We start from the raw sequence: 12,460 nt of genomic DNA, 5'->3' as shown, positions 1-12,460 counted from the left end.
GTCTCAACTACCCTTTGAATGTTACTGAAATGCGTGGAAAGGGTGTCTCCATCAGCTCTTTCAAAACAGCATCTGTACTACGGTCACTACATAAAGCCAGCAAAATGACAAATAAGATGACGGAAGCATCTTAAATGCAGATGTATTTACAGTGCGTCCTTTAACATTTATAAAAGTGTACTTTTTACGGAATGACAAGAAAAAACCTCTTCAGTGCATCGTCTGTTGACTTTAAAAAGAGCAACGATAACATTACACAATAAAACAACCTGAATTGTTGCTGAGGGACAAATTAACCATTTGTATTCTTTCTTTTTTTCCTTTTTTTTCACAGAACTACCTTTCTAATCTGAAACAAACAAACCTACAGAAAAACAAACACTGGGTTTACTGATTGCTTTTCGGATTCGGCTGAATAGCGCATCGCCGCTTTAATCACTTGTCAGTCATTACTCTGTTTAAATAGATAAACCATCCATTTCTCCCTCTTCGTCTAGTCTATTGATAGAGAAGGAATGTGCAGTTGACGCCCTGGTCGGGAGGAGCTGGCTGGCACATGATGCAGAAGGGGGTTGGGGGAGGGAGGGGGCTCGCTGATGGGAAAAGGCATAATGGTATGTGGCGACACGCTCATGTTTAACCACAACCCCCCTCCACCACCACCCCTGACGCTGGTTCTCACAAGCCCGTTTCATTACTCATCACCGTGGCTCTCAAAAGAGTTCATTGCAATCTCTCTTCTGAGCACCAACGTAAACTCCCCCATTATTCAAACCATTCTGTGTTGAGCCAGGTGATAGATGTAGGAAGCAATGTAGGGAGGAGAGAAAAAAAAGAAAAGTGTTCCGATTTGACATTTCAAAGGCCATTATTGCACCCCCACCCCCGCTGCACGCCACTGGTGTGATTCCCGGAGAGATGCTGGAAAGAGTGAGATCAGAGCTGAAACATTTCACAGGCCTGCTGGATTTTCATGTTTAAAGCCATGGTGTGTTTATGTCTCCTGTCTGGTAGCAGGGCCGGGCCACAACACAAGGCCGGCATTCGGAAATAAGGCTTCGGTGAAGCCGTCCCACCGGTTTGGCCTCTTTGACGCGTTGACGAGTGGGGGTCGACACTTGGGAACTGGTAACCAGTGCAGTACAGTGAGGGGGCACCGTCTCAACGGCTGTATTAGTTCATAGAAAATGGAACGTTTCTGTCTTCATGGTGAAGGCGATGCTTTATTTTTTTTGGACATTCCTCTTCTCATTTTTCTTTTATGCTTTGAATCACTTGTTGACATGCCACTAATTCACGACTCAATCGCTGCCAAAACAACCACCTTTGTCTCGTCGGACTACAACTGGGTTCGCTCGAAACAGCTTTCTATTACGAGCATTAAGGGCTAAACTTGTTATTAGTATATATTTTTGTCTGACAGTTAAAATCTTGATGAATTTCATCTTAAAAAATAGAATAAGACAGTAGTATATCAGTTAAACTCAGATTTGTATTCTTTTCAAAGTGGGGAAAACAGTATTTACTTATAGACCAGGGGTCACCAAGCTTTTTGAAACCAAGAGCTACTTCAAGGGTATGAAATAATACAAAGGGCTACTTGTTTGATATAAACTTCCTGAACAAAGTTGCACTGATCACCTTTTAATAATAATAATAATGTGAAGTGACTGTCTGATCACATATCAATGTTAGTTATTCCCCACGATAAGTATTAACAATTGTTCCACAACAAAGATGGTTCTTTGTTACAAAAATGAAAATGCCAAGAATCGGCGAGTTACGCGTGCGCAACGCAACCTGTTAACGGCGTACGGTGAACATTTAAAATCAGCATTTCCTCTTGCGCCCCACCTGTAATAAAACCACCCCAGTTTGATAAATACTGACTTAAAGATTGGTGTCCATTTATTTTAATGACAACCAGAAAGTGTGCAGGCTTTGTCACTGCAGGGCATTTTTCGGTCTTTCGGAAGAAACGTCTTTTATGGAGCTCCAGGCTGCAGCCTGTTGATGACGTTTGTCTTGAGCAGCACATACATGAACTGTTAGGCTTTAAAAGTGATAGCTGATAGCTTAAAATAGTGATAGCTAAAACTCCATTGTGAAAAGCACGCAACATTTTTTGCTGCTCTGTCTGTCTTTGTCTATTGTGTGTGTGTGTGTGCGTGTGCGTGTGCGTGTGTGTGTGTGTGTGCTCATCTGCGTGTCCGTGTCTGTGTGCATTGCATCTTGGCGGGACTCCGACGGTCAATATAGAGAAGAGTTTGAACGCGACCATGTAAAAAAGAAAAAGTTGATAAAAAAGTTGATTTTTTTGACGAATCTCATTTTTTCTATTTTTAAAACATGCCTCGCGGGCGACTCATGTGGTCCCTGCTGGCTACCAGGTGCCGACGGTCACCGTGTTGGCTACCTTTAGTTTAGACAATATTAGAATTTCATACAAATTTAATTTATTTTGGAGGAGCAGCAACATAAGTGCCTGAATGGGGTCTGTGTCACAGAGGTAAAAACAAAAAAAAAGAAGTATATAACATGTAAGACTGAATATTGTATGTTTTTCAAATGAAAACCATGTATTTGCATGTACGTTATCTACATTTCCTGATGGTCATTTTTAGGTTATGAAATTTCAAAAGCTTGTACATTTCCAAGTATATTATTTATAAATAAAACATTCACATTGAATTTAATTGGACATTTTTGGATCCAAACGTTGTTTGTGTTGGATTGGTGAAAGTCATTACAATCTTTTTTTAATTTTCACTTTTTTAAGGATAAGTAATTTAGCCTGAATGGAGACCTTTGTCAGGAGGGAATGATGGAATATATATAAACGAGGGAAAACAATATATATGTTTTTTCATTATACCTAACTATAAAATTACACAAAATTCATATTATTGGCTTCTAATTTTAGTCCAGCTGAGTATTTCTTATTACTAAGTACTGCCACTTTCAAATGATATACATGATGTTATTATTCTGGGTCCATTCCTGCTCAAACAAGCCACAAGAAAAGGCAGAAACGTGCATCTTAGTGAGGTACAATGTGTGGTCTGGTTCAGTCAAAAATGTGATGAGAAGTGCCTTCAAAATCCCTCGTCCAGAAATGGTCCTCAGCCAAAAGCCTGCCAGATAATACAGGTAAAGAAAACATATATTTTAAAAAAATATATGTTGTGCATATGAATTAGTGTTTCCCGTTACAAATGTGTACTCCTGGCAGAATAATTATAAGGCACGAATAATACTTCAAAAATACTGCGTCAGCTTTGTTTTAGTACAATTTTTAGTTACTTGGGAGGCAAATGCAACACTGATATTTCATCATCTTCAATTTTGATACTGTGAACGTGTTAGCAATGTTGCTTAATAAATACATATTAAGACTTTGCGCACGGAAAAAAAGAAAAAATATCATTTGATATATCATTTCTTAGTGAGCCAATCCACAGTCAAATAAGTCCTCACTGTTCCGATCTAAACTTTCGGCCACTTGACTGCGCGGGCCACCCACCAACCTCTCTCTCTGTCTTACTATCGTCTCCTTCGCTGAGACTGGCATGTGACGCTACTGGATCTAGTGGATGAAGCTCAACGAGGCTGACAAGCGCTACCCCCTTCAGCCCCCGCCACCGCTGCCCTCGACACAGTTTGGTGAAGGTTAGATCTGGGGGCCTGTCAATCAAGTGACACAAGCGCTTGCCGCGGATGAGCTGTGATGCTTTTGCCGGATCGGCTCCGTCCGCCGCGTCTTGACCTCCGTGCCGCTCCTTCGCCTCTTCCCCTCCGGTACTCAGGCTGGAGTTAGACATTGGGATGGCAGATGAGGAGCTTACCAAATTAACCAAGAATGATTTAGGAAGTTCCTTGCAGTAGCAAGCCATCAGAGAGATGCTGAAATGTTTATGTGTTCACACATAAATTGTTTTAATTATAAAACAACTTCCCCCGGAACTTTATTAACTTGAGTTCAGATTGATTTCATCGATCAGAAGTCTATCTATTCCCCATTTATGACTAATTTAAATATATTAATGAGTTACTTAAGTCCATTTAACGCAACAGTGATGACCCTGGAGACGTTGAACGCTTTCCTTTGGCTGTTTGGAACTCTTTTGTGTCTGGTAGGCTTTCACTGACAAAACAGGCACCAGGGAAGTGACCTTTTTTCACATTTTTTTAAATGCTTCTGACAACATCTATAGTGGTGTGTGTTTAGAAGAAATAGAATAAGAACTGAATAGTCAACGTAAACAGCAATAACCTCCATGGCTGTGCAGACAAAACAAAAGAAGTCCGTCATCGGGAAAAGAACCCGAGGACAAAAGACGACAGCGGCGCCCACAAGCTTTGATTGACAAGTGATCTTTGGAAAGTGCAGCACGGAAACACCACAGCAGTGAGCGCGAACAGACAGACAAAAACTAAAAACAACAAAAAACAGAAGCCATAGAAAAAGGCAAATCTCAGAAAAAGGGCTCAGCGCTCCTTAATGGTATGAGTCGGCTGCTGCCCACTGAACCTCTCGAGCCGGCAGGAAACCCGTGGCAGTGATTTCTCCCCGAGAGACCTCCAGCGATCCTCCCATGTACCGTTAACACTCGAAGCCTGCAGCCTTGTCAATGAAAGGCCTCCCGGGGGGAAGAGCAAAGACCAACTGACGGGCAGCATGTGATTCACAGTGGCTTCCGAGTCCGGAAGCTTAGACCGAGACTTTTACGAACAGCCGGAGAGGAGTCGTCTGAAGTAACAACGGGGAGACGATTCAGAGATCAGAAAGGCATTTAATTGGACCAGTCGGAGGCTCTTGCGTCTTTGTCTCGGTCCTCACATCTGTGTTGCTAAACAGCAGCTGCTGTGGCATGTGCAGTCCATTCAAACATGGTGATGTGGCAGTTTTCTCACCGGGTCATGCTGACCTGTGTTTGCAGACTTTTGGGGAATGCAACGCTCAGGAGGTATTCCCATACCGTTGGCCTTCCGGGAAGGTACCATGCAGTCGGTTCTTGCACTTCTCCAGTCAGAGGAGAAGCCTGGGAATAATTTGACTGTCCAGACCCAGCTGTAATGTCTGGTTTGGACAGCACTGTCTACGTCTTTTCTCCCAACTCAGTGGACCTCCCGGAGCAGTGGAAACCAAGGCCACCCAAGTCCTGCTGGGGCTAACAGTGTGTGTGTGTGTGTGTGTGTGTGTGTGTGTGTGTGTGTGTGTGTGTGTGTATGTGTGTGTGTGTTGGCCCCATCTAACTGTCCACACACACACACACACACACACACACACACACACACACACACACACACACACACACAAAGCCAAGGCTGTGATCTCAGCTAGGGAAGCCTGCACTTAATTTAAGGCAAATGGATGAAGGGGGGCCGGATGGTGAAGACCCAGAGTAGATGCTTTACTTCGTTGCTCATCCGGATCCATGACCCTGACTCAGCCCACGATTGCTTGTGCCATGTAAGATTTCTTTTTTCAGACAGCTGCGGGAGGAGTGAATGACGAAACAGTCGCAGCAGGCACACCACTAAGCCGGGCTGGATCTAGGTAGATCAATCAAAGAGAAGCATGCTCCGTCTGGGATGGGTCGGAAAACAAAGGGACGAGGCGCATCCAGAATTGGAAGGTGGGTTTGGGTTGGGCCCCAGCCCAATAGAGCGAGGACCTGCAAGTGACTCACTGCGTTGATATCAAGAGGAATTGGAGCCTCAAATCATAGCCTAATACCAGTGGACCTAGAGAGCAAAGGCACAATCCTGGTGACGACAACTCTCGGCATAAGTCTCACAAATATTTCTCCCGCTGGAGAAAACATGGTCATGACGGCGAGTAACAGAAGAGGCAATCATAACTAAAGAGAGCATGCGTTGCCAGAACGAGCTCACAGAAGTGAATAATGATCTCGATAACAACCTGTTGTTTGTTTTTTCCCTCTCTCTCCAGTGAAAAATAAAAAAGGGCCTTACTGGAAGAGGGGATTATGATGTCCAAAAGAGTTAAACACTCAAGAATTTATGGGCCCATCAAAGAACAGAAGGGGTGAGAGAGGTGGAGGAGGGGTTGGGGGGGGGGGGGGGGAAACATGCAGCAGGCCCGACCACAGCTTTCTGCTGACTGATGCAAGCCCAGGAGGTGAGTCACAGGAAGGGAGAAGAGGGAGGGGTGGTGGGTGAGCATTCCTGGGGGGCTGCTGGGAAGGTGAGTGGCGATGTGGGTCTTCTTCTAAATATATGTGTGCGTGTGTGTGTGTACGTGAAAGTTGGGAGGGGCAGGGGGGTTGCACACTGTTCAAGGAAGAGAGACCTTTTTGTTTTTGAAGTGCCAAAGTGAGACGCGGTTCAGCTGCAGTTCCTTTGGAGTGTGTCTGAAAACACACACACACACACACCCCCAACGCTCACATTTATAAAACCACCTTTCTTCTCTGCTTTTTCCCCCGACTTTCGCAATATCTCATGTGGCTTTCATGTACAAACTAAGAGCGCACGCTTATAATTGTTTTACGCGAGTTCCTTTTACAATGGTGCATGATGAACAGACTTCGGAAACTACAGCGCTATAAAAAGCCCCCAGGGGAACCATTCAGTAAAATAAGCCATTACACAAACGTTTAAAATGGTCTTTAATCAAACCTGATTTGCACAAAGTGGTGTTTAACACCTCGGCGCGATGACGTATTTGGTCCCACAAAAAAACCCTCAGAGACAGGAAACACAAACATCCAGCCGAGGCTTTCTGTGACAAAAACAAGCCGCAGAGGTCGCTATGAAATGAGTCAAGAGGCGCCGGCCTCTTTCAAGAGATTAGAATCCTCCTTTCAGGATAGGAAACAGCCAGTGGTCACCACATCCACGGTGATCTCAAAGCGTTCCGTTAAGCAACACACAGATCTGTTGCTCCACTAGAGCTCGCAGTAACAGGGGCTCCAGATGAATGGGCAGAGAAAAGCTCTTTATGACAAAGTGTTGTTACGGAATCTGATGAGTTTCTGCGAAAAATAATACGTTCCTTTGTTATTGTTAAAACACTTTTAAAGATATTCCTTCCAGTGAGAAGTGGGCTGGGTTACATACTTTCAATTTAAAAGATTTTCCTTTTCATAAATACCATGAGAGCCATCAGCTTCCTGTCAGCCATAACCACTATAACTTGAAAAAAATGTGGACATTGTTTTTTATGATCTTCTTTAAATTGTTATTATTATTTGCAGGATGTTATGTTTGTATGATTCTCATTAATAATTATACATTTTGAATAATGTGAAATATTCCAAAAAGATTACATTACATTTTATTTATTTTTATTGGAATATTTTATAAATGTCTATCTCGAAGATATAAATTCTACACAAATGTGCTGATTTCTCAGGCTTATTTCACTGCAAATTAAATATCTTTGGGCCTATTGTGAAGAGCATGCTCACAATCTTTGGGCCTTGCACAGACTAAACAATGAAGGAAATAATCTAAAACGTAGTATTTGTATCTATGTATCTGAATCTAAGTGTGAACGCAAACATGCTAACATATTCATAATGACAATGCTAAACATATTGATTCTAACATTGTTCGGTCTAAAAAAACTTGGATATAATTAAAGCTTCTGAAAATGGATGATAAGCAAACTTTCATTGCCTTATGAGATTTTTTGAACAAACAATTATTAACGTATACTGTATATGTGTGTACTATATCACGCTCACCGTAGTATCCACAGTTGCGGCTGCGGTAGTTTGAACATGTTTGGAGGTAGACCCCTGTGCCTCGACAACCACACAGCCTTGGGGTCCCAAAGTGATGATGACTGACCCACAGCCGCGGTCCAGCAGCTCCCGGCCGGCCCGATGTGCTTCCTCCACATTAGTTACGGAGGAACCAGTCAGCAGCTCAGCCTGTATGGAGACCGCAGGAAGCAGATGGAGGTCAATGAGGGAATACAATACTGTGTAATCACATTCAGAGAATGCCCTCTCGGTTATCTAATTGTTAAGATAAAAAATGTATGGTGTGCAAAAATGTATTTTAAATTTTCTTCTCTACAAGTCTTTGTTTCGGGGTGAATGAGAAAAGTTAATCAAAGGTTAGGAATTTAAATTATACAAAGTGCCAAACCAGCACGAGAGTGGAATACTGGGAGGATGCATTATGGAAATTCCCCAGGGCAAACACCTAGTACCACGACCTGTGTGTAACACGCAAGAAGTCAGAGCAAGGCCTTGAATTAATGCTTCTAAATTTTTTTTACTTAAAACCTGCCTCTGAAAAACTCAGTGAAATACATCACAAGCATTCACGATGTCCAAGGATCCCTAATTAGTAGTCCATTAGTAGTCTTTGCCTATTTGTGTGAGTTCCCTGTTTTGTATTAACAGTTCTGCGATGAGTCAGCTCTTAATTACCCACCGACTGTGGTCAGACAGACTCCCAACACATTCGTTCGGTGAAGACTTGCTGGATCCGTCAGCCGTCTGCGGGCCAAACATTTTCAGAGAGTAGATTTTCTGACTACGCTGCTTCATCTGGCTCCAAGATGACTAAACAGTGACAAAGCAGGACTCCACAGCTGATGTTTGAGGGAACTTCAAGGCAAACCCCAGAACTGCAGCAGTTCTCTCCACAGTAAGTGGCACCCTTGATAGAGAGATGAGCCACACTATTTTTTCTTTGTTTTCGTCTTCTGGTGATTAAAGGCGATTGCATAGCAGGTTTACTTGCAAGCGTGACTGAGAGAAAGTTATGTGATGTGCAACACATGCAATGTAAAACCCTGTGAGATTACATACTATCACATAATGTATTAAAAATATCAACATTTATTATTTGTATTTTGTATTTATTCATTTTGAACATATATATATATATATATTTTTCCTTTTCATATATATATATATATATATTTGCTACTTACGGTATTTATTTGTTCTGGCTCAGTTTTCACAAATCTCGATGTGCTAAATTATTCTCCCGAGAACACAACATGCTGTTCCTACAAATCAGAGGCTCCTTTCTCAAAATGCAGACACCTTATATAAAGTGTCAGTGTGTATTGCTGTGTAACACGTTTTAGCTCTACTCTTTATTTCCTCACGTGCAAATTAATTGCTGATCACTTTGCGACCACAGCAATGCATTTCAACTGCAATAGTGCGGGAAAAAAATAAAATAATTGCACTAAATGCTACAATCAGTATGTGTCTGGTACAATAGTGCAAAGCTAGTGGTATGTTGTATGGTGTTCAGACTTGATGCATTTTAGAAGATTACACTAAAATGACAAGTCATTGAAATATTTATTATTTTATTTATATTGTAGTGTAAAGTCATTCTCGAGGCGTCATCTTTTATATTTACAGTAGTAGTTATTCAATTTAAAGAATACTAAATGTGATTCTTACTTTAAATTATCGAAAGTACTGACACTTTTGTGTTATTATATTTTGAAGAAATGACCACTGTTTGACAAAACTATTTGATATTAAAAATGTTGATTAAAAAAATATCCCAATCACTGAAATAAAGGGATAAACTCCCTGTGTGTGATTTTGCTCAAAATGATTCTGATCTTTTATTTTGTGTGCTATGTCGACATATCGTGAGAGTAAATGGGAGCGTAGCATTTTACATTAACGGTCCTGCAAATTGCAACAATTTAGCCGAAGAAATGGTAATATGTAAGGTGTATTGTGTTTCCTATTTGAGCCTTTCTTGTCTCTTTTCCTCTCAACCTCTACATACAGCCTGATGAAAAAATATATATACACACACAACACATAATAGAATATATATTTTTACTCCTGTAAGGGTTTTCATTCATAAGCACAAGGACAAACAATGTTGAACCTTCCCAAACCCCACTTCTCAATACAATAACACAATGACGAAACAGTGTCAATAACGGGTTACTGACAAAAGATGAATGTCATAGATCCGCACACACAACAACACAGTAGTATCAAAATAAATCAATAAATCATCAACACTACCTTGTACTCTCAATGCTGTTTCTGTCTCAAAGGTGATGCATATTATATAATTTGAAGAAACTTTGTCGCCTTTTGTTTGGGTATCTCTAACGCTTGCGTTTCTAAGAAATAGAATAAATCTCTTTGCCAGCTTCTCAGTACATCATCTTCTCTGAAACCCTAAATGACGCCTTTTGGTTAACCCATGCGTCTATATCCCTTTTTCTGAGTTTTATGTTTGACGGGCACAAGTTTAAAACAATTTAAATCTGATATATCTAAAGAGGTGATACTGTCTGTCCCGTGTTTTATTTTTTTGCTAAACTCATTGTAACTAAAATACACAAAAAGAGGAGATTACGCTCACACATTAGAAAGTGATGAATCAAATAATATGCTGTGCAAGAGAAAAAAAATATTTTGAAATATGTTCGTTCACAAAATCATAGGTGAAAAAAATTGTAATTTGATTACTGTTCCTTGTGAACTAACAAAAGTAAATAAAAAATGTGAAATCCATTTTAGGAAAAATAAACATATAAGCTTGTTTCTTAATGCTCGCTATTATGCTTCTATTAAAAAGGGTGAGATCAATTTCAAATACGTAGAGCGACATGGATCCATTTCGGCACGTGAGCTCCTCTGGTGTGGACATCAAAGATAATTCCCCTCAATATGAAGCACTTCAGCCTAGAATGTGGGCTGAGGATCAAAGAGTGCCTGAACTTTGTCATCCTAACCCCCTCATCTTTAGCATGGTACAGTGAGACCACACACACCCGTACAGAAGGTGTGCCAGTTATAACCCCTCCTCACCCTCCCCCGCACGGGAAGGTCAAAGCCCGGCTAACACTCCGTTGAATAGGGGTCTGAGGATCCGATCTTCACACCTCCCCCCCCCCTCCCTTTGCTTTTGTGATCTGTCAAAGTGAACAATGACCTTGGACAGTTCAAAAATAAACCGCAGAGTGTATGTAGAGCCCGGAGCGCACCCCGGTGTTGTCGGATGCCAAGAGAGAGAAAAAAAAACACAAAAAAAGAGCCGTTTTGTTAGTCATCAGCTTCGCACTAGGGCAGGGAATCAATCTACCTCCCTCTGTGCACAAGAATATGAGTAAGTTGAGTTATGTCTCTCGCTGTCCGTGTGTGTGTGTGTGTGTGTGTGTGTGTGTGTGTGTGTGTTTGTGTGTGTGTGTGTGCTTATCTTACGCATTTACTTCACAAAGCATATGCAGTATAAAGCTGTCGACATGGTGGGAGTAGGCATAGGTGAAAAGAATGGGCTGTCATTACAGTCATATCCTATATACATACATACACATATACACACATACACACACACACACACATATATATATATATATATATATATATATATATATATATATATATATATTATATATATATATATATATATATATATATTTATATAACGAATCTGAATCTACCTCGTCCATGAACATGATCTTTTAGTGCACTTTCCACCCCTGCAAAGGGCCTCCCTCATAACTTGACTGTACCTCCATGACACTCTTGCGCTTTTCGTCAACTCTACCTTTCATGTCCGCACACCTGGCGACGGCTTCTCTCCGCTCTGCATCACCACATCAAATACAGACTGCCGGGCAAACTCAAATCCACATTATGCTCGAGGGGGTGGCTGACTCAGCCAAAGAACACATCTGCCTTGCTGTTTTTTTTACTACGATTCCCATCTAACCCCCCGTCGCTCATCTGTCATCACATGACAGTCAAGACATAAGGTGCCATGACACCAAGTTTTTGCAGTAAAATGGGGCAGAGATGCTTAGTTCCCTCGTCATACCAGAGGGTTTTCATGTATGTCTGAACGCTACAGCGGGGGTGGAGGTGGGTGGGGTAAGGGGGTATTGATGTGCTTGCAAGGGTCATGACCCAGGGGACAGAGTTGAATCACTGTAAAAACGTGTCCGTACGTGTGGGCGCGCATTAACATCTCACACCTACTGGAAAGATGAAAAGAAATATTTCTAGCTGTCCAACTGCACAAAGTTGGACAGGATGCACAAAGTCGTCCAATTTTACTGTTTGACAGGTGTTGAAAACATGCAAATAGCAGCTTGTGTTGATTTTAACAATCATGACGGAGGTTGGCCATTCGCTAAGACAAAGGTTGTGTCTTTTTTTTCCAGGTCTTACTGCAAAAAGACAAGCAAAAAGTGTAAGTGGTGGAGAAAAAGGTATGGTAGAAATAATCCTGTATTAATCCCAGTGCAGAAAGACTGGGGACAACCACTCATCCACCTGCGCTACAGCCACCCTTACAGTAGTAACCCCGATTTGCCTTTAAGGCCAAGGAGCCCAGAACTAGGAACGTTAGGTTGTGGGGTTACACTAGATAAATGAAAGCCATGTGTACGACCAGCACATCCACTGTGTATTACCTGATTGTGTGGAAGCTGTTCTGGAAGCTAACATTAGCTGCCCTGTCCTGCTTTTTATTGTTT

The 12,460-nt window shown here is 41.6% G+C and overlaps 1 protein-coding gene across 2 annotated transcripts in view; it reads right to left on the bottom strand.

Moving 5' to 3' along the window:
• The window catches only part of rbks (ribokinase), a 32,665-nt gene that overhangs the window by 1,232 nt on the left and 18,973 nt on the right, over positions 1–12,460 (bottom strand). For both annotated transcript variants that reach the window (XM_068580466.1, XM_068580467.1), the window contains exon 8: positions 7,716–7,904. In XM_068580466.1, coding sequence (XP_068436567.1) covers positions 7,716–7,904 — 189 coding nt within the window. The remainder of the gene's footprint in view (positions 1–7,715; positions 7,905–12,460) is intronic.

The sequence above is a fragment of the Clinocottus analis genome, unplaced genomic scaffold, assembly GCF_023055335.1.
Source record: "Clinocottus analis isolate CAN_PGR_092001 unplaced genomic scaffold, fCliAna1.0.p SCAF_17, whole genome shotgun sequence".
Classification (NCBI taxonomy): Eukaryota; Metazoa; Chordata; class Actinopteri; order Perciformes; family Cottidae; genus Clinocottus; species Clinocottus analis.
This window is presented reverse-complemented; position numbering and strand designations above follow the sequence as displayed.